This window comes from Canis aureus, chromosome 7 (assembly GCF_053574225.1).
Source record: "Canis aureus isolate CA01 chromosome 7, VMU_Caureus_v.1.0, whole genome shotgun sequence".
In the NCBI taxonomy this organism is placed as follows: domain Eukaryota; kingdom Metazoa; phylum Chordata; class Mammalia; order Carnivora; family Canidae; genus Canis; species Canis aureus.
In genome coordinates, this window is record NC_135617.1 from 54,904,653 (window position 1) to 54,928,258 (window position 23,606).

General features: G+C 35.6%; 1 protein-coding gene across 1 annotated transcript in view; it reads left to right on the plus strand.

Annotated features, from left to right (window-relative positions):
* Positions 1-22,500, plus strand: part of CRISP1 (cysteine rich secretory protein 1) — a 30,765-nt gene extending 8,265 nt beyond the window's left edge. The window contains exons 3-8 of the mRNA XM_077902610.1: positions 2,398-2,526; positions 11,619-11,709; positions 12,826-12,980; positions 15,928-16,025; positions 18,159-18,247; positions 22,373-22,500. Of these exons, the coding sequence (XP_077758736.1) occupies positions 2,398-2,526; positions 11,619-11,709; positions 12,826-12,980; positions 15,928-16,025; positions 18,159-18,247; positions 22,373-22,500 (690 nt within the window). The remainder of the gene's footprint in view (positions 1-2,397; positions 2,527-11,618; positions 11,710-12,825; positions 12,981-15,927; positions 16,026-18,158; positions 18,248-22,372) is intronic.
* The last annotated feature ends 1,106 nt before the right edge of the window (positions 22,501-23,606 follow it).

Below are 23,606 nucleotides of genomic sequence, written 5' to 3' on the forward strand. Positions count from 1 at the left end.
AATTATACCTCAATAAAATGGTTTAAAAAAAACAAGAAAGTATAATCTGTTCAGTAGTACCACAAGAGATAAGGAGGAAAGAATGAGAACAGATAGAAGCCTATAGGTAGACCGGCCAAGAGAAGTTGAAACAGCTGCCCTCAGATAGCATCTCTTTACTGAGGAAAGGAGGAAATACCAGAATCTATTGAGAGAGGTTAATGTAATTGGGTTGAGTGCACAAGTTTTGCAATAACACTGTGAAGACAAAGTGAGTTAACCAGATAAATTAGTAGAATTGATGAGCAAAATTCAGGGACAGTTTGAGATTAGACATAGGATTTGGGATGATATGCCAATATCTGGCATTTTGTGGGATATTTATCTGCCAATGTTTATCTTATTCTGTGCAGGCAGGGAAATTTTTGATCCCTTCCAAAGTGGGAGTGTTCTTAAATGACGATGAGCAGAAAAGTATTCATTATTTTAGCAAGAAAGTTGTTGAAATAAGAGAACATGAATAGAAAAGAAAGAAAAGACAATATTGAAAATAGAGAAAATGAAGAACGAACTAGAATGCTATATTATGTTGAAAATAGAGTGATGACCTTAGCTATCTGGAAAGCAGGAAATCATGATCAGATAGGGAAAAGTTTGACCAGGTAATTTGGCATTTGGAGTGATTATGAGATGTAGATTGTGACCATCATGGTGGAGACTAAAGAGACTTGGAGAAGAGGTTTAAGAGAGGAAGAATTCAAAGGCCTGAGATATGAGATGGCTGGAATCATCCATGTGAATGCTGAAATCCCTTGAGTTAACTACCAAAATGGAAGTAGACAAGATGAATTTGTTTCAGGAGACCCAATTTCAATGAATAAGAAGAAGTGACAGGAAAATGTTAGGGGAATAAATGTTCAGGTATGAGATGGTAGAGGAATATGTTGTGAGTTTCCCTGGAGCAGAGTTCAGAGGAGCGGACGAAAGTAATAATCTGGAAATGATAAAGGGATTCTTGTGGTTCCCCACTTCTCCTCTAGTCTAGACCAGAGCTTCTTGCAGTAGGGAGCAAAATAGTACCACATGAGTATGCTTTTGAGGAAATAATATCCACAAGAGACAGTCTCTAGAGGGATCTTCTGGATTCCATATTTATGTTTTTTCCCCATTCCTATTTTATGTTGATATAAAATAAATGACAATAACTACTATAATTAAGCAAGGTTGGTACTGGATCCTATCCATTCAGAAATTACTAATAGCCCTATGGTACTTGAGGAATAGATACTACTCAAATTATACTACATATGTTTTGCTACTTTTTAAACAAAAGTAATGAAGTGCATGTGATATAACACACACACACACACACACACGCACAAGAAGCTGCTCTTTATAGCAATTAATACTAACCTAAAATATTAAGGCTGTTTAGTTTTCTTCTTAGTTGCAAGATGAAGGGTAAACAAAATAATACTCATGAATTCTGGATTGTAGCTGATCTGAATTCTATTTTATACTTATACATATGTATGCAAATGTGAATGTTTTTTCATATGCAATAAGACAAAAAGGTAGAATCTGAGTTGAAGACACGAGGCTTTGTACTCAATAATTAATATCTTAAGTTAGACACATCCTTTAACCTCTTTTCTCTTTTTAAAATTTTATTTATTTATTCATGAGAAACAGAGAGAGAGAGAGAGGCAGAGACACAGGCAGGCTCTATGCATGGAGCCTGATGTGGGACTTGATCCCAGGACTCCACAATCACACCCTGGGCCAAAGACAGGCACTAAACCGCTGAGCCACCCAGGGATCCCCCAGTAGCCACTTTTCAAGTGCAAGTGATTTATCTAGGAAGCAAAGAGAACATCTGCAGGAAATGGGGTGGGATAGGAGCCAAGAAAAGGAGTTAGTCAGTAAAGGTGTGATATCAAGATACCTTCCACTGTGGTTTATATTGCTTGATTAAAAGTCCTTTAAGATGGCCCAAGGTACCAATTACAAATTTGAAAAACCCTAATCACAGAATATCCGGTACTTATATAATGTCAGATGACATTCAGAAACTCACAAGATAGGACACTGGTGGCTCAGTGGTTGAGCATCTGCTTTCAGCTCAAGGCGTGATCTCCCTTAGGAGCCTGCTTCTCCCTCTGCCTATGTTTCTGCCTCTCTCTGTGTGTCTCTCATGAATAAATAAATAAACTCTTAAAAAAAAAAAAAAGAAACCCACAAGACTAGCACTAGAGAAATGGAAACTAATCCTTTGAGCAATTGTAAATTTTTAAATGCTAAATATTATTGTCTATTCAACATAAATTATAAATTCATATTGATATAGGCCTATAAGTAACATACATGAGGAATTACACATAAAAGAAGTAAGACTAATAAATAATTTTCTGATCACAGGCAAAACTAGCTTCAGTTCCATATAATACACTCCTCACTGAATTGGCAACTGTCCAAGAAGAAATCCTGACTGTACATAACACCCTCAGGAGAGGAGTAGTTCCATCAGCCAGCAACATGCTGAAGATGGTAAGATTAATTCAACAGCAACAACAATGTTAATAATAGCAATAGTATTTACTTACTTTTTATTAAGTTCTATTCACTTTCAGTATACTAAAAGCTTGATCTTCCCAAACAAACCTATGACTTAGCAGAAGAAGAAATGGAGACACAGAGGTGGTAAGCAACTCTCCCCAAATCACATAGTTGTTAAATGACAGAGCAACAATTCCAATTCAGGCAGTCCAACTGCATTTATAATTTACCCCAGGACAGTGCTTCTCAAACTTGAGCATACTAAGAATTACTTGAAGAACTTGTAAAGCACATTCCCCTGGGCCCCACCTTCTGAGATTCTGATTTGGAAAGTCTGGGGTGGAGACCACTACAAACTCCCAACTGCAGCTGCTGCTGCTGCCAGTATTGTCAGCATAGCAAGCTTTAAGTTAGAGAGGCAATTCATAACTGTCTTCATTGGGCAGCATCCCAGAGGCTAGACACTCATCTGAGAATCAAAATGTCCTGATTCTACGTCAGGTGGTGCTGTGGATAAAACAATATTGACAAACATATTTCCCAATTCCCCTGCAGCTTATAAAAAGAGAGAATTATCTTTCAACTATAAACCTGGTGTGTTAGCAGACGAAGTGCTATAAAACAACAAATTTAGGAAAGTCTCAAGAGTACTATGTGATACACTGCATATATATTATCTCCCAGAAGAATCTCTCAGGTTTTGGGCAACCTTATCCTAGTCCCTTTAACCTTGGACTGGCCTAGAAATAACACTGGCTCTGGAGAGTGATTCCCAAGGATAGCTTCCTCATGTAAATGATGAAGAGTGGGAAGCAAGTGAATAAAAAAATTATTTTGAAATTTATCTCTTGGTGATCTTAAAATAGAAAAGGGTTTTGAAACAAAACAATATAAGTCAGTAGCTATCACAGGCCTTCTTGCATTGTGAGTGTTGGTACCTGATGTATGTATTGCACTTACAGTTGACAGGTGCTCTTTTAGAATCCCCAGCAGTGCAATTGCTGGGTCATAGGGCAGGTCTATTTTTAACTCTTTGAGGAACCTCCACACAGTTTTCCAGAGTGGCTGCACCAGTTCACATTCCCACCAACAGTACAAGAGGGTCCCCCTTTCTCCACATCCTTTCCAACATTTGTGTTTCCTGTCTTGTTAATGTTCACCATTCTCACTGGTGTGAGGTGGTATCTCATTGTGGTTTTGATTTGTATTTCCCTGATGGCCAGTGATGCGGAGCATTTTCTCATGTGCATGTTGGCCATGTCTATGTCTTCCTCTGTGAGATTTCTCTTCATGTCTTTTGCCCATTTCATGATTGGATTGTTTGTTTCTTCGGTGTTGAGTTTAATACATTCTTTATAGATCTTGGATACTAGCCCTTCATCTGATATGTCATTTGCAAATATCTTTTCCAATTCTGTAGGTTGTCTTTTAGTTTTGTTGACTGTTTCTTTTGCTGTACAGAAGCTTTTGATCTTGATTAAGCTCCAATAATTCATTTTTGGTCTTGTTTCCCTTGCCTTCATAGATGTATCTTGCAAGACGTTGCTGTGGCCAAGATCAAAAAGGGTGTTGCCTGTGTTCTCCTCTAGGATTTTGATGGAATCTTGTCTCACATTTAGATCTTTCCCCCTTTTTGAGTTTATCTTTGTGTCTGGTGTAAGAGAATGGTCTAGTTTCATTCTTCTGCATGTGGCTGTCCAATTTCCCCAGCACCATTTATTGAAGAGACTGTCCTTTTTCCAGTGGATAGTCTTCTCTGCTTTGTCGAATAATAGTTGACCATAGAGTTGAGGGCCCATTTCTGGATTCTCTATTCTGTTTTTGTGCCAGTACCACACTGTTTTGATACCACAGCTTTGTAGTAAAACTTGAAATCCAGCATGGTGATGCTCCCGGCTCTGGTTTTCTTCAATATTCCCCTGGCTATTCAGGATCTTTTCTGATTCCACACAAATCTTAAGATGATTTGTTCCAACTCTCTGAAGAAAGTCCATGGTATTTTGATAGGGATTGCATTAAATGTATAAATTGCCTTGGGTAGCATTGACATTTTCACAATATTAATTCTTCCAGTCCATGAACATGGAATGTTTTTGCATCTCTTTGTGTCTTCCTCAATTTCTTTCAGAAGTGCTCTGTAGTTTTTGGGGTATAGATCCTTTACGTCTCTGGTTAGGTTTATCCCTAGGTATCTTATGCTTTTCGGTGCAATTATAAATGGGATTGATTCCTTAATTTCACTTTCTTCAGTTTCATTGTTAGTGTATAGAAATACCACTGATTTCTGGGCATTGATTTTGTATCCTGCCACACTGCCAAATTGTTGCATGAGTTCTAGCAATCTTGGGGTGGAGTCTTTTGGGTTTTCTATGTACAGTATCATGTCATCTGCAAAGAGGGAGAGTTTGACTTCTTCTTTGCCAACTTGAATGCCTTTTATTTCTTTTTGTTGCCTGATTGCTGAGGCTAGGACTTCTAGCACTATGTTGAATAGCAGTGGTGAGAGTGGACATCCCTGTCGTGTTCCTGATCTTAGGGGAAAGGCTCCCAGTGTTTTTCCATTGAGAATGATATTTGCTGTGGGCTTTTCGTAGATGGCTTTTAAGATGCTGAGGAATGTTCCCTCTATCCCTACACTCTGAAGAGTTTTGATCAGGAATGGATGCTGTATTTTGTCTGCTTTCTCTGCATCTATTGAGAGGATCGTATGGTTCTTGTTTTTTCTCCTGTTGATATGATCTATCACGTTGATTGTTTTATGAATGTTGAACCAGCCTTGCATCATGGGGATAAGCTCCACTTGGTCATGGTGAATAATCTTCTTAATGTATTGTTGGGTCCTATTGGCCAGGATCTTGTTTATATTTTTGCATCTATGTTCATCAGGGATATTGGTCAGCAATTACTCCTTTTTGGTGGGGTCTTTGTCTGGTTTTGGAATTAAGGTGATACTGACATCATAAAACGAGTTTGGAAGTATTCCGTCCCTTTCCATTTTGGAACAGCTTTAGTAGAATATGTATTGTTTCTTCTTTAAACGTTTGATAGAATTCCCCTGGGATGCCATCTGGCCCTGGACTTTTGTGTATTGGGAGGTTTTTGATGACTGCTTCCATTTCCTCCCTGGTTATTGGCCTGTTTAGGTTTTCTCTTTATTCATTCCAGTTTTGGTAGTTTGTAGTTTTCCAGAAATGTATCCATTTCTTCTAGATTGCCTAATTTATAGGCATATAGCTGTTCATAATATGTTTTTAAAATCATTTGTATTTCCTTGGTATTGGTATGATCTCTCCTTTTTCATTCTTGATTTTATTAATTTGAGTCTTTTCTCTTTTGTTTTTAATAAGGCTGGCTAATGGTTTATCTATCTTATTAATTCTTTCAAAGAACCAACTCCTGGTTTTGTTGATCTGTTCTACAGTTCTTCTGGTTTCTATTTCATTGAGTTCTGCTCGAATCTTTATTAACTCTCTTCTTCTGTTTGGTGTAGGTTTTATTTGCTTTTCTTTCTCCAGTTCCTTTAGGTGTGAGGTTAACTTGTGTATGTGAGTTCTCTAATTCTGTGAAGTTTTGAAGGATGCTTGTATTGCGATGTATTTCCCTCTTGGGACTGCTTTTGCTATATCCCAAAGATTTTGAATGGTTGTATCTTCATTCTCACAGTTTCCATGAATCTTTTTAATTCTTCTCTAATTTCTGGATTGACCCTTTCATCTTTTAGCAGGATACTCTTTAACCTCCACGTGTTTGAGTTTCTTCCAAATTTCTTCATGTGATTGAGTTCAAGTTTCAAAGCATTGTGGTCTGAAAATATGCAGGGGACAATCCCAGTCTGTTGGTACTGGTTGAGACCTGATTTGTGACCCAGTATGTGGTCTATTCTGGAGGAAGTTCCATGTGCACTTGAGAAGAATGTGTATTCAGTTGAATTTGGAGGTAAAGTTCTGTAAATATCTGTGAAATCCATCTGGTCCAGTGTTTCATTTAAAGCCCTTATTTCTTTGGTAATGTTGTGCTTAGAAGATCTGTCATTCGTAGAAAGCACCATGTTGGAGTCTCCCAGTATTAGTGTATTATTATCTAACTAAGTCTTTACTTTGGTATTAATGGATTGATATACTTGGCAGCTTCCACATCAGGGGCATAAATATTTATTATTGTTAGGTCCTCTTGTTGGATAGATCCTTTAAGTATGATATAGTGTACCTCTTCATCTCTTACTACAGTCTTTGAGATAAACTTTAATTTTTCTGATATGAGGAAGGCTACCCCTGCTTTCTTTTGAGGACCATTTGAATGGTAAATGGTTCTCCAACCTTTCGTCTTCAGGCTGGAGGTGTCCTTAGGTCTAAAATGAGTTTCTTATAGACAGGAAATAGATGGGTCTTGCTTTTTTATCCACTCTGAAACCCTGTGCCTTTTAATGGGATCGTTTAGCCCCTTCATGTTCAGATTTACTATTGAAAGATATGAATTTAGGGTCACCATAATACCTATTCAGTCCTTGTTTTTGTAGATTATTTCTTTGGGTTTCCTCTTTCTTTTATAGGGTCACCCTTAATATTTCTTGCAGACATGGTTTGGTGGTCACATATTCTTTCAGTTTCTGTCTATACTGGAAGCTGTTTATCCCTCCTTCTATTCGGAATGAGAGCCTTGATGGATAAACTATTCTTGGCTGCATGTTCTTCTCATTTAGGACCCTGAATATATCCTGCCAACCCTTTCTGGCCTGCCAGGTCTCTGTGGAGAGGTCTGCTGTTAATCTAATATTTGTCCCCATATAAGTTATGGATCTCTTGTCTCTTGCTGCTTTAAGGATCTTCTCTTTATCTTTGGAATTTGCAAGTTTCACTATTAAATGTTGACCTGTTGAACAGTTTTTATTGATTGTAGGTGGGTACCTCTCTATTTCCTGGATTTGAACCTGTTTCCCTCCCCAAATTAGGGAAGTTCTCAGCTATGATTTGTTCAAATATGTTTTCTGGCCCTCTGTCCCTCCTGCTGCTCTCTGGAACCCCAATTATACATAGATTTTTTCCTTCTCAAGCTGTCATTTATTTCCCTTAACCTTTCCTCATGGTCTTTTGTTTTTCTCTTTTTTCCTCAGCTTCCTTCCTTGCCATCAACTTGTCTTCTATGTCACTCACTCTTTCTTCCTTCTCATTAACCCTCATCATTAGAACCTCCAGTTTGGATTGCATCTTGTTTAATTGACTTTTAATTTTGGCCTCATTAGATCTAAATTCTGCAGTCATGAAGTCTCTTGATTCCTTTATGCTTTTTTTCCAGAGCCACCAGTTGCTTTATAATTGTGCTTCTGAATTGGCTTTCTGACATCGAATTGTAATCGAAATTCTGTAACTTTGTGGCAGAGAGTACTGCTTCTGATTCTTTTGTGGCGAATTTTTCTTTCTAGTCATTTTGCTCAGTGTAGAGTGGCTGTATGAGTGGGCTGAATTAAGAGTATCAACCACAACCTATGTAAATTTTACCCTAGATGATTCTGACAAGGTCAGAGACAAGAAATTGAAAAACAAAGATCAGAATGAAATAAAACACAAAGGCCACTAATGTGAATAACAAATTTTACAACAAAGTAGTAAAAAATAAAAGGCCAAGAATCCTAAAGAAGAAGAAAAAAGAAAAAATAAGAAAAGAAAAAGATAAAAGGAAAAAGAAGAAGAAGAAAATGGGAGGCACTGGGAGATGGTGATGACAAAGTTGTAGTGGAGGGGAATGTAGCTTACCTGTGGGGTCCTACAGGGTGATCCTCTTGGTTCTGAGTGTATTAAGTTCTGTATGTTAGAAGATGCTCAGTTGCAAATTTATATAAACCAGAAATACTTGTAGAAAGCCCCAACATTGACCACCAAAACCTAAATGAGATAAAAGAGGGGGACAGAATGGGACTGAAGAATCTTACAGAATGAACCAGCACCGTATACCACTTGGTTCTGGGTGCATACTGGTCATGTTTTAGAAGATATTAACTTCCACCGGTGTAGAACAAAACGAGGCAGAGAAAACAAAACAAACAAACAAAAAAAACACAAAACAAAACAACAAAGAAAACATATCTTGTATATCTCACAAAATTAAGTTGGGTATATTGAAGGACTCTAGAAGTGGAAAATATATCTAGGACCTGTAATCGTAGAAATATGAAAGTCAAAAAGGAAGAATCTTCAAAATGAAAAGCTGGTAAAATATTGTAGTAAGGTGGGAAAAGAAAACAAATTGGAAATTTATAGTCTGATATAAAAAGGAGTTGTACTGGAAAAAGGAAGAAAAAATAGGAGGAGTACCCTCTAGTTCTTTATACTGTAAATCCCTCGACTTCCCCTGGAGCTTTCCAGCACTGCTGGGTCCAGAACTTGCTCTTCCCCTGTCCTTCCAGCTGGTCTTCTGGGGGAGGGGCTGCTGTGCTGACTCTCAGGGGTGTGCACCCAGGGGAGCTGCGCCTCCCCCCACTGGGTGCCAGGCTTAGTGGGAGCTGGTTACCCCATGAGGCCCCTGTTCCCTGGTGCCCGCCCCCCGCCCCCAGGGCACAGGGTGACACCAGGAAGAACAACCCCATGGCGGCGTCCAGCCCTCCAGCCCTGGAGTCAGCTCCGGCAGTAACTCCCGCAGCTCCCAGTCCGCAGGGGCCTGGATGCTCCCGGGCGGGGGGCGCTGACCTGCACAGCTCGGGGGTGCTGTGGCAGGAACGTCCTCACCGTCCTGTGTCCTCCCCGCCTCCGCCTGTCCCGGGGGGACCACAGGATCCTGGGCTGTGTCCCCCGCGCCTTTGGTCCAGGGCCTGCGCTGCTGGCATCGCTCGTGGGGCTGCAGCTCCCGAAGGCAGCAAGGGGCAGCCCCCTCCGCCCGGAGCCCCCCCGACCCCCGGCTTCTCCCTGAGGCCCCACCGGGCGCTCCAGCCCTTTACCGCGCTGGGCCCCGGGGTATGGGGCGCAGTCCCCCGGGCACCTCCTGTTAGTGACCCCGGGAGGCTGGGGGCCCCACCGCCCTCCTGCGGTCCTGCCCGTGTTCCCCGCTGAGCACCTTTCCCTCCGGGAAGAGTCCGGTGCGGATTGTTAAAGTTCCTGCTTCTCTGGGGCAGGCTCTCCTGTCCCGGGCTCTCCTGTCCTGGGCTCTCCTGTCCCAGGGACATTTAGATCTTTCATCCATTTTGAGTTTATCTTTGTGTCTACTGTAAGAGAATTGTCCAGGTTCATTCCTCTGCATGTGGCTGTCCAATTTCCCAGCACCATTTATTGAAGAGACTGTCCTTTTTCCAGTGGATAGTCTTTCCTGCTTTGTCAAATATTAGTTGACCATAAAGTTGAGGGTCCGCTTCTGGGATTTTTTATTCTGTTCCATTGATCTATGTGTCTGCTTTTGTGCCAGTACCACACTGTCTTGATGATCACCGCTTTGTAGTAAAACTTGAAATCCAGCATGGTGATGCCCCTGGCTCTGGTTTTCTTTTTCAATATTCCCCTAGCTATTCAGGGTCTTCTCTGATTCCACACAAATCTTAAGATTTTGTTCCAACTCTGAAGAAAGTCCATGGTATTTTTATAGGGATTGCATTAAATGTGTAAATTGCCTGAGTAGCATTGACATTTTCACAATATTAATTCTTCCAGTCCATGAACATGGAATGTTTTTGCATCTCTTTGTGTCTTCCTCAATTTCTTTCAGAAGTGATCTGTAGGTTTTGGGGTATAGATCCTTTACGTCTCTGGTTAGGTTTATTCCTAGGTATCTTATGCTTTTGGGTGCAATTGTAAATGGGATTGATTCCTTAATTTCACTTTCTTCAGTTTCATTGTTAGTGTATAGAAATGCCACTGATTTCTGGGCGTTGATTTTGTATCCTGCCACATTGCCAAATTGCTGTATAAGTTCTAGCAATCTTGGGGTGGAGTCTTTTGGGTTTTCTATGTACAGTATCATGTCATCTACAAAGAGGGAGAGTTTGACTTCTCCTTTGCCAATTTGAATGCCTTTTCTTTTTGTTGCCTGATTGCTGAGGCTAGGACTTTAGTACTAGGTGTAAAAAAAAAAAAAAAAAGTGTCATCCAAACTTATTCTAAAGAGTAAATGAATGATTTGTGTCAAAGTCTGTAGTGAAAAAACAAAGTCTACAACTTTTATTGGTGATGTGTTGTATGCAGATAATGGGACAGTCTTTTAAGTGGATGTACACAATGTGTAGATTATAAAGTGTTAGGGAGAACATTTGTCAGTCCCCAAACTAGTGAGAAACACTTTCTGCCTTTCAACTTACTTGGGGATACACCTGACAAAATGCTTCAACTCAGCACAATTGACACACATTAAGAGTTAAGAGCACATATTACGAAGACAGAATAACCTAGATTCTCATTCTTCTGGGGGTTCTTATTGGTTGTGTTATCCTGAGAAATAGTGCAACATCTCTCTGCCTCAGTTTCCCCATTTGCAAATGGAGCTAATAATAGTACTTCCCTTGTAGAGTTGCTGTGAGTCAAAATAAGAAAAATATACATACAGAATTGGTAACAGATGTTGGCATATAGTTTGAGCTACTATTTATTATTACTTATAATTTTATATGGAGATATGTGACACAATACATAGCCATTGTCTATTTATTGAGCACATAGTATAAGATTTGTCATATCACAGTTGCAGTTCATGAATTATTACATTAAAACTTTAGAACAAACCATTAGGCATGAATGATGGGTCACATTTCACAAATAAGAAGAGGTTCAAAAAGATTAAATAAAACTACTAATAAATAATGGAATGGATTTCCAACCCTGATCTGTTTTACTGAAAGCATTTACTTAAGCTCTTTCACACTTCTGAGAATGTATATATGAATGTTATTATCAGATTTTGATTCTGATTTTGTAAATTCAAAGGTTAACATAGTGAGTTAAAGGTTTTATCTTCCCCTTCCAATCAGGACATTTAATATAATTATTTAAATTGTTAGCTTATAAAATGGAGGATATTGCTAGCCATGGATTTTTAGAAAGAACAAACTAGAATACTGTAATGAAAATGCTAATAAGACCAAGTGCTTCTATTTTACTCTTCCACTGTAGAATTGGAGTGAAGAAGCTGCACAAAACGCCAGAGTGTTGTCAAAGCAGTGTGAATTAAGAGAGAGCAGCTCACTTAAGAGGCGAATTACAAGTAGGTATATGTCTACATGACTCACCTCCATACTCAAAAGTCCTTAAGGATTATTAAGTAACCTGGCAAGGGTAAGTTAAGTCATTCAGTCTATGACATGGCCCCATAAATAGCAGTGGATTGTGGCCCACTGAGCTCCTTTCTTGTTAATTTTTAAATTTGGGTATTCAAGTTTCAAATTCCAGATTCTGATGGTCAGAAACAAGAATCAAAGCTCTCAATATTACAGAATAGTTGAGTAATACAATGATAACTGGTGGACAACTGGATAACTAGAAGCTTTCCACTCTACATAGTTTTTTCAGCTACACACAATATCACCCTAGGGTTATCTTTGGCTCTGAAATACTAATACAGTTGAAAGGTGAGTTCTATTCAACTCTACTGAGCTGTACATGAGAACAAAGGTGATCAAAAATGTCTCCATCTCATGGTATATATATTAGGTGGATCACTGTTAGTTTCCAGTAAAGCTATTAGTACCTCCTACACAAGGAGACATTATTAACGCTTATGAGATCCTTATTACAAAATATTTTTAAAATATTAATGAAACTTCCATATTTACAGGTTATTGGACATCTTTGCCCAATGTTGTTGACCCATGAATAAGCAGTGTGAGTTTTTCCTGCCCCAGAGAAAGGTAGATCATTCCTGAATACCATTTTTTATCAAGAACCCACATCACAAGTGGATGGCTAAATGAACAAATGTTTATTTCAAGGTCTTTGCATAATGAATACTTCTGTGTAGCTGTTTTCAAGTCACGGGTCCTGTTACAACCCATAGGCTGCTTGGATGGGATTCATCCTCCTCAACAGCTTGGAAGTGGCAGACACTGAAATGTTGACCTGATTTCCAAGTTTGCACATCATCTCTTGCTGTCAACTTCTTACCAAATTTAAGTATCAAAAATTCACTCATCAATGAGAAAGATGAATGCCAGCAGAGACACAGCTGAGTTTGCTTTCTTTTATAAGACATTGCTTAAAAAAAAAAAAAAGACATTGCTTGGATGACCAACGAAATATTTGTAAAATGAAAATGAACAAAATATCCTTGTAATATATTTCTAAGTTTCTTCGAGTATGATCCAGACTTTTTTCTCCCTTTTAGATACTTTTTGTGGAGAAAACATGCATATGACAACTTATCCTATCTCATGGTCAAATGTAATTAAAATCTGGTACAATGAATCTGAATATTTCAAGTATGGGGAATGGACACCAATGGACAGTGACATTGAGCATTATACTCAGCATTATACTCAGGTAACCTGCATACTTGCAAATATACACATTGTTTAAGTGGCTATAAGTATGCATGGGAAATAGGTAGCTGAGAAAATCATTCTACCCACTTATCACAAACTTACACTTGACCCACTGAGTTTCTGTTATAATTTGGAACACAAGAAAATGTGATTCCCTCAATAGATGACTTGGAAAAGCTGCTTAACTGTTTAGTCTTTTTTATAAATTTGGACTTTGGGGAATTAATGAAATCGTAAAACATCAATGTCACTTATAAATTGCATTTAAATCTTTGTAAAGAATGAAAACTATAGTACCTTATAATACAGAGAATCCTCTACATTTTTTATTTGTTATTATGGTAAGATTATATGTATATATGCATAAAACATATACACAAATTATTTTAATGTACATATCTATCACTATATAACACATAATAATTATTTATATATGCATATATGAATATACTTTATAAAATTTGCCATTTTAATCTTTTTAAAATTATGTAGCATTAATGTTCAGTAGCACTAACTACATTCAAATTGTTATGCAGCAATCACCACCACATATCTTCAGATCTTTTCACCTTCCCAAACTAAAACTCTCTACCCATTAGACAATGACTTCTCATCCACCCCACTGCTCTGGCAATCATCATTCTATTGTCTGTGTCTATGAATTTGATTACTCTAGATACTTCATATAACTGGAATCATACAATTTTTGTCCTTCTGTGTCTGCCTTATTTCACTTAGCATTATATCCTCATTTGATGTTCATCCATGTTTCACATATGTCAAAATTTTATTCCTTTTTAAGGCTGAGTAATATTCCACTGTATATGTATGCCACTTGTTTACCTATTCATCCACTGATGGATATTTAGGTTGTTTCCACCTTTTGACTGTTGATAATAATGCTGTTATGAACATTGGTGTGCAAATATCTGTTCAAATCCTGCTTTCAATTTTATGAGTATACACCAGAAGTAGAATTGCTAGATCATATGGTAATTCTGTTTAATTATTTGATGAATGGGCATACTGTCTTTCACAACAACTGCATTATTTAACATCTCCAACAGCAATGAAATTTCTGATTTCTTCACATCCATGCTGTATTGGTCTGCTTGGACTTCCATAACAGAATACCACAGGCTGGGTGGATCAAACAACAGAAATTTATTTTCTCACAGTTCTGGAGCCTGGAAGTCTGTGAACTTCTGCAGCATAGTTTTGTGTTTTTCTCTTCCTGTCTTCTTTTCACTATGTCCTTTCATGAAACTTTATTTCCTTTCCTCTGTGCATGCTTGCAGAGAGAGAGAAAGAGTAAGAGCATGAGTGCCAGCACTCTGGTGCCTTTTCTTATAATGACAAGAATCCTATCATATCATGGTCCCACTCATGATTTCATTTAACCTAAATTACTTCCATAGAGGTTCCATCTCCAATTAGAGTTGCTGGTTTGTATCAAGTTATTTGGATTTTTGTTGTTGAGTTGTAAAAGGTCTCTATATATTCTAGGTATCTATGCTTTAGCAGGCATATGATTTGCAAACATTAATTCCTAGTACATAGACTGCATATTCACTCTAATGATAGTATCCTATGAAGCAGAAAGGTTTTAAATTTTGATAAAGTCCAATTTATCAATGTATTTTTGTCTTTTCTGTCTACTTTTGGCATCATATGCAAGAAATCACTGCCAAATTCAATATCATGAAGTGTTTTCCTTATGTTTACTTCTAAGAGTTTTTATGGTTTCAGCTCTTATACTTAGGTGTTTGATCCATTTTGAGGTTTTTTTTTTTTCTTATATGGTGGAAGGTAAGATCTAACTTCATTTATCTTCATGTTAACATCTAGTTTTTCCAACGTATTTGTGGTAAGACTGTCCTGTTCACAGTGGATTGTCTTAGCACCCTTGTTGAAAGTCTTTTGACCATATTTATGAAAATTTATTTCTGGGCTCTAGTTTATTTCCTAGATTTATGTTTATTGTCCAGTACCACTGTTTTAATTACTATAGTTTTGTCTTAAGGCTATTAGAAAGCATACAACGTCCAGCTTTGTTCTGCTTTATTTATTTTTTTTGTTCTGCTTTTTCAAGACTATTTGCCTAGTTAAAAATCATAGACTTAAACATTTATGGACATCAATGCAAATGTTCTAAATAAAAGACTAGCAAATAGCATTCTTATTGTACAAAAAGATACATTCTAGGAATCCAAGAATGTTATAAAATTTCTATTCATATAATTTAAATATCAAACAGTGGATAAAAATAAAATGATCATCCAAAGAGATAAAAATCTGACAAATTTGTAACTTCAATTCCTACTGTTTACTTCTTTTAGATAATGGTGGACTAACCCCACTATTTACAACCAGACCATTTGTTCCATCACATTAAGATGGTAACTTAATATTTCTGCTTCTAAACACCTAAAAAATTTATTATTCAATTTCCACAATACATCTAGGATGTAGAAGATAGTATTATTTTATTCCATTTTGCAAATTAGAAAAAAAGAAATTTCAAAACATAAAGTAAATCGGTAAGTACCATACAACCAGTAAGTGATAGAGATAGAATTTGAACCTGAGTTCTTTAGCCTCGATGGCCAATTCTCAACTCTATACCATGCCTATTCTCTGATCGAGTAAAGTTCCTCCCATGCTTTGATTCTTATATAATCACCAAGCAGCATTCATCATGTTACCTGATTTTTCATATAGATTTGATAACAGAATCAACCAGGATCAAGGACAGCCAATAAGTGTACATATGTGTGTGTTATCCAGACACATGGAAATCTTTGTTTCTAGGACTTCCTAATAAGCCATGTTTAAGGCATCCTAAAAACAAGCATGTTTATTTTCAACCCCGGATAACAATATTAATATTGTAATCATTTAGCAAAAGTCAAATTATTAATTAAATATTCTCTTTATCATTACAGGTTGTTTGGGCCACTTCTTATCTCATTGGCTGCGGAATATCATCATGCCCCAAAAGAAAGTTGACTCAGTATCTCTATATTTGTCACTATTGTCATGAGTATGTATTATGCAGCTTGGTTTTTCACAAAGCCTTTAGAAATACATCTTTCTTCATAACTCAGTTTCTCAATCCATATAAAAGAAAACTCAAATAAATATTTCACTTCAGTTAAGCAGAACTTTAGAGATAAATGTCATTTAGCCAATACCTAAAATCATTACACGCACACACAAATTTTTGTTATATTTTTTAAATAAATTTATATTTCATTAATAGAATGTCTAAATTGAAAGTTATTGCCAGTAGTCTTGCTTCGTGCTATTAGTCAGCATAAGCAAAGAAACAAGGATATTTATTTCAACAATTCAAGAGTATATTTAGAATGCTAGAGCAGAAATACTGTGGAGTATTAAGACTAAGCAAACAGAAAAATTGAAGTGTTCTTGTATTTAGCTTTTTAGTCTAATTATTGGTATATGTCTTTTCCTTAGACATTAAATTTACATGTTATCAAGATATGAGTAACAACTTCTAGAAGAGATCATCTGATTGTTTCAGCGAAGGGCAAGTGGACTCTTTTACCCTATCAACTGTGGTTATATAATAAGATCAATTTCAGATAAAGGTGATTGCAGAAGCCCACAAGAGCACACTGTGTGATCCATTAGTAATGATGAGAAATTAGAGATTGTTCAGAGCTGGATATGGTCCCATAATAATTCACTACAAATGCCTGTTTAAATATACTCTGCTAAGGAAAGTTAATGAATAGTCTTCATGTGTGTCCTTCAGCTATCTGTACTTAAAGAGCTCAATATGCAAATTTTTCATAATAATATGAGCTCCAAACATGACATTTAACTACTATCCCCCATGTGTGTTGCAAAACAAAAGATAGTCAATATGAATCAGTTAAAATTATTTATCTGTTAATACGCTACATATTTATACATTAAATGAAGTCTGTAGTATTAGAATAGATTCAATAGATATATTTATATAATACTTCTAGATATTTTCTGATCTTATCATTTCTTGATTTTAGTAGTTAGTATTTTTTATTATTTTATCTATATAATTAGTACTGAAGACAGTAAGATCTCTTTGCATCCACAACACATCAGTTGTACTAAATCCTGGTGGTGGTCTCTGGTGAACTGACAATTACACAAAAGTAAAACATACATGGAGCTGTGATAGGAGAATTTTCTACAGCAAAGATAAGGTTAAGTGTCTGACAAAATCCCTTAATGAATTAACTAATATATTTATTTTATAGAGTGAAACTTTGGGCACCTGGCTGGCTCAGTTGTAGAGCATGTGGCTCTTGATCTCAGATTCATGAGTTCAAGCCCCACATTGGACATAAAACTCACTCCAAAAAGAAAAAAATAATAATAATAAAGAAGGGAAAAAATAAAGTGAAATACTAAGAATTCAGATATCAAATGGAAAAATATCAACTAGAATACCGTTTTAACCAAAACATTTACCTTATTTTTCAAGCATATTAAGTAAGAATAAGCTATAATCCATATTGTTTTCTTAGCTATCTGCAGGTAAGACTGTCATCTCTGAATTTCATATTAGCTTAGAACTAGAAATTCTCATCTACTCTCTCCCCCTCAACTCTACCACTTTAGATTTAGCCATACTGAGGGTTTTTCATCTTTTATAATGCTCCATGTGTTTCTGAATGAGAGTAACATATATCATTTCTCATGATATCATACAAAATGAAATAGAACATCTCCAAGTTGACTCACTTAAAATTTTCTTAGCATGCCCTTTTACATGACTGCCTACCAAGTTCCTATGGGAATAAATAAAGAAAAATGGGTATAAATAAAGAAAAATGACCAATTATTAACAAGCTCTTCTGCTTGTTAAAACCTGACTGTTCATAGGTACCAATCCTGTTAAAACTTAACTCTCTGAATAGGGTAAATTCTTTCAAAACATTTTCAAAACCCACTATTGCCTGTTATACATTCAAAAAAGATAAATTGCCATCATTGCAAGTCTAGAAATCTTAAAGCTATCTTAAAGATTATCATCATTATCTAGAAGTGGTTTTCAAAAATTGTTTTTAAAGTTGATTAGAAATAGTAAGTAAAATTTTATATTCATTGTCCAAGTATCAATTTTATTATATCACTTTTTCCTATATTCTTTTTTTTTTATTTTAAGGGGAAATGATCCTGCCAAAAGGAATGAACCTTATAACGCAGGAAGTCCATGTGGAGACTGCCCAAATGACTGTGAAAATAAACTTTGTAGTAAGTTTTACATTCAATTTGCTTAATATTGACCATTGACCCAGGAGCCATGTATCCTTCAAATTAAGCAATTGAAAATATTTCACTTTTCTATAACTTTTTCTGATTCATCACACAGGAAAGGTCAACATTATTTCTTACCTCGCCTCTCTGAATTACCAAGAAGGTGATTGATTAAATCTATTGGAATGGATATTAGAATGTTTAGGCCAAAACTCAGCTTACCACCACCACCACCCAAAGTTTAATGACACTCATAGGAAAAAACTGGATAAGATGTTAATATAAGCATACATTTTACTCTGCTCTATTAAAAAGTTTCTGGGCTCTCTATTGCAGCCCTGAAATTAGAAATATTGTTTTCAGGATATCAGTGTTTTCAGCTTACTTGCTGCTCCATAACTCCCCTACCTTCCTAACCACTTTTTAGGGCATATAATTTATTACTGAGTGACCCTTATTCTTCTATGTTCCTACTGACAAATCGGAAGATATTGGCTGATGGTCACACTGTCCCCTTACAGCATTTCCTTTTATTTCTTAAATAAATCTAACTACAATGTAGTATTACTCAAATGAATTCCAATTACATGTTCATTCTACTAGATCGTGAAAGTTCCTTTTCAGAGCTTCCTGAAAACATAATTCCTAATCCCTGAGTATAAATTTAATAAAATAATTTTCAATAAGTTTGTAGAGAAATAACTAACCCAGGAAAAATACCCTTTAACTTCAGACTTGGAAAGCCAGAAGACTTATTTTCCTACACCTGACCAAGTCACTCTGATTATTCTTAAAGTAAAGAAAATAGATTTTCTTTCTCAAATTACCTCTCTCTAGATAAATAGATAGATATGTAGATGCATGGATAAATAGATATTTTTCTTTTTAAATCTCCTTTATTCTTTTGCTTTCTTTTCTTTCTCTTACTTTCAACTTCACTTTTTGCACCCCATTTCTGAAAAGAACTGTAGCTGGAGAAAAATAAAATATCTACTAAGTATCTATGCTGGGTTAATGGGGTAGGTTTTTAAAATCCAAGATACAAAAGCAATGTCTATAGTGGTATAAAAAATGTAATAGCAGTAAAATCAGAATAGGAAAGAGAAAGTATTACTCAAGAAGATTAAATCTGTGACATAAAAATGCATATCTTAAACTTTTTGCCCATATCTATAAATGCATGAGAAGAGAAATATTTTTAAAATTCTCCGATTTGTTCACACTGGAATGGAGACAATGCTAAAAGCATAAGACCTAAATGTGCAGACATAAGCAGCTTAGTGTAATTCAAATAAATTTTATAAAAACAAAATTTATATTATAAAATAGGGGAACTATATATAAATATAATTACATGTAAATTATAAATTTATAATAAATTTTATAAATAAATTTTAAATTTATATATAAATTACATATAAATTAATAAATTATATATAAATATAATTATATATAAATATCATTAAAGATAAATGACATAGAAAAATCTTTAGCTTAGTCACACTTATAAAAAGAAGGAGTGGAAGAGGAAGAGGAAGAAGGAGAAGAAGAAGAAAAAAAAGAAGAAGAAGAAGAGAGGAAAAGGACTCATTAAAAAGAAGACATTACAACTGATACATGCAAACAAAAAGGGGCATAGGAGTATGCTATGAACAATTGTATGGCAACAAATTGAACAACTAATTGGAAGAAATACACTAAAGTTAAAAATAGACAACTTACAAAGACTAAACTATGAAGAAATAAACATAAAACCCACCAAGATTGAATCATGAATAAATGGGAAATCTGAACAGACTAAGTACTCGTAAGGATATTGAATCAATAATCAAAATCCTCCCAACTACGAAAAGCCCAGGACCAGATGGCTTCACCAGTGAATCTACCAAACATTTAAAGAAGAATTAATACTAATAGTTTTAAAACTCCTCCAAAAAATAGGAAAGAGAGGAACACTTCCAAACTCATTTCATGAGGCCAACATTACCCTGATACTAATGTCAGACAATTACACTGCAATAAAAATTAATTACAGGCCAATATATCTGATGAACATAGATGCAAAACTCTCAATAAAATTTAGCAAACCAACTGCACCAGTACATTGAAAAGATCATACACCACAATCAAGTGGAATTTATTCTAAGGATGCAAGACTGGCTCAACATCCACAAATCAGACAATGTGAAGAATAAAAATCATATAGTTATCTTAATAGATACAGAAAAGCATTTGACAAAATTTGACGTTCTTTCATGATAAAAGCTCTCAAATTTGGCACACAAGGAACTTACCTTAACATTGTAAAGGTCAGATATGAGAAGACCACAACAAACACCATATTCATGATGAAAAGTGAAAAGATTTCTAAGGGCCTGGACAAGACAAGAATGCCTACCCTTCCCATTTTAATTCAACATAGTTTTGGAAGTCCTAACCAGAGGAATTAGGCAAGAAAAAGAAATACAAGTAACTAAAATCAGAAAGGAAGAACTAAAAGAGACTCTACTTGCAGATGACATGATAGTACATATAGAATACCGTAAAAACTCCACCAGAAAATTATTGGAATTAATAACTGAATTCAGTAAAATTCCAGGATATAGAATCAATATACACAAATGATTTTTATGTGAACTACCAACAGACTATCAGAAAAATATTTTTTTTTAAAATCCTAGTTGTAATTGCATCAAAAATAAAAAATATATCTAAGAATAAATTTCACCAAGGCAATGAAAGATCTATATACTGAAAATTATAAGATATGGGTGAAAAATAAGAAGATACAAATAAATGGAAATATATTCCATGCTCATGGATTGGAAGAATTAATATTTTTTTAATGTCCATACTACCCAAAGCTATCTACAGATTCAGTGCAATCACTACCAAACTTCAAATGGCATTTTTGATAGAACTAGAATAAATACTCCTAAAATTTGTATGGAACAACAAAAGACCCCAACTAGCCAAAGAAATTTTGAGAAAGAAGAATAAAGCTAGTGATATCACACTTCCTGATTTCAAACTGTATTACAAAGCTATATATAGTCATCAAAATAGTATGGTATTAGCATAAAAACAGACACATATATTAATGGAAAAGAATGGAGAGCCCAGGAATAAACCAATGCATATATGGTCAATTAATTTATAACAAAGAAGCCAAATAAATACAAAGGGAAAAGACAGTCTCTTCAATAAAAATGAGACCCCATCTAACTAAAAAGCTTCTGTACAGCAAAGGAAACCATCAACAAAATTAAATGACATCCCATTGAATGGGAGAAAATATTTGCAAATCATATGTCTGATAAGATGTTAATCTCCAAAATATATAAAGAACATATAAAGCCTAATAAAAAAAATCCAATTAGAAAATTGGAAGAACTAAACTGATATTTTTCCAAAGAAGACATCCAACAGTTAGATGAAAACGTGCTTAATATCATTGATCATCAGGGAAGTGCAGGGATATACCACATATTCGTTAGAATAGCTATCGTCAAAAAAGAGATAAGTGGGGGTGTGGGGGTGATGAAAAGGAAATCCTTGTGCAATGCTGATGGGAATGTAAATGGGTACAGTCACTATAGGAAGCCATTTGAAGCCTCCTCAAAAATTAAAAATATAACAGTCATATGATCCAGCAATTCTACTTCTGGATATCTATCTGAAGAAAATAAAAACATTAACTCAAAGAGATATTTAAACCTCTGTGCTCAGTGCAGCATTACTTACAGTAGTTTAGGCATGGAAACACAGTCCATTGGCAGATGAGTGGATAAAGAAAATATGATATACATGTATATGATATATATACTATGTAAACTGCTCAGCAATAAGACAAATGGAAATCTTATCATTTATGACATAATGGATGGATCTTGAAGGCATTATTCTAAGTGAAATAAGTCAGATATAGAAAGACAAACACCGCATGATCTCACTTATATGTGGCTAAAAAAGAAAAAAAACCTCACAGATACAGAAAACAGATTGCTAGTTTTCAGAAGCACAGGGGGATAATTCCTTTTATGTCTTTAAGGAGATTATCTCTTTCTTCAGCAATGGTGAATTTTTGAGATAATATTTTGAAAACATGTTTTTTCCTTCCAGCTAACCCCTGCCTCTACTATGATGAATACAGTAACTGTCAGATACAAAAACGTAGTTTCGGATGCAGCCCACAGTCAGTTCAACAATTCTGCAAAGCTAGTTGTCTCTGTGACAAGAAGATAAAGTAATCTTTGTTATTTGCAACTATAATGTGCTTTTGGGAAAATGTCTATTGGATTACATCTTTTACCTTACTTTGCTTCAGTAGTTTCTGCTAAGTTTCATTTGGTTTCAATTATACTTGAGATCCTAAATTTTACTAATCATATATGGGCATCAATAGATTTACATCAATACCACCCACTCCTATCCTGACACTTCCTGAAACACTATTTTATTTATTTTTTTTATTTTATTTTTAAAAGATTATTTTTATTTTTATAATAATTTATTTTTATTGGTGTTCAACTTACCAACATACAGAATAACACCCAGTGCTCATCCCGTCAAGTGCCCCCCTCAGTGCCCGTCACCCATTCACCCCCACCCCCCGCCCTCCTCCCCTTCCACCATCCCTAGTTCATTTCCCAGAGTTAGGAGTCTTTATGTTCTGTCTCCCTTTCTGATATTTCCCACACACTTCTTCTCCCTTCCCTTATATTCCCTTTCACTATTATTTATATTCCCCAAATGAATGATAACATATAATGTTTGTCCTTCTCCGATTGACTTACTTCACTCAGCGTAATACCCTCCAGTACCATTTGCTTCAACTATTTTAAACTTCCTTACTCCAGAAGTGAAATGTCCAGTTCAACACCTGCCTCATGTTAAAATCATGTGATTTGTAGCTCTCAGGTTGACAAAATTCAACTGATGGTATAAATGGCCATCTTGGCAAAGACCTCTGGAAGAGGAGGATCTATTTGTCCCTGTTAACACCTTCTCCTACTTTCCTGTGTCTCCAATCCCCATGATGTTTGTCTTACCAGCCTGGCTAATATGCAGTGTAATTTTTTATTTCATAACTTTACTTCTATTTTAAACTGATCATTAAAATAATCCACAAAGCAAACAAAAAGTCAAGTCTTATTACTTGCAAGTCTTATTATTTGCTTAATTGGAGGTGTTTAAATGCCTTATTATTTCATCAGTATGTCTATATATATACATTTGTGAAGTGGGAGGAAAATTGTGTTCCTTAATTTAACAAAATGTGTTTTCAGCACTGATAACATACAAAATGTAACATATATGTAGAGGATATTGTCTCCTTTATTTCAAGTGAAGATTT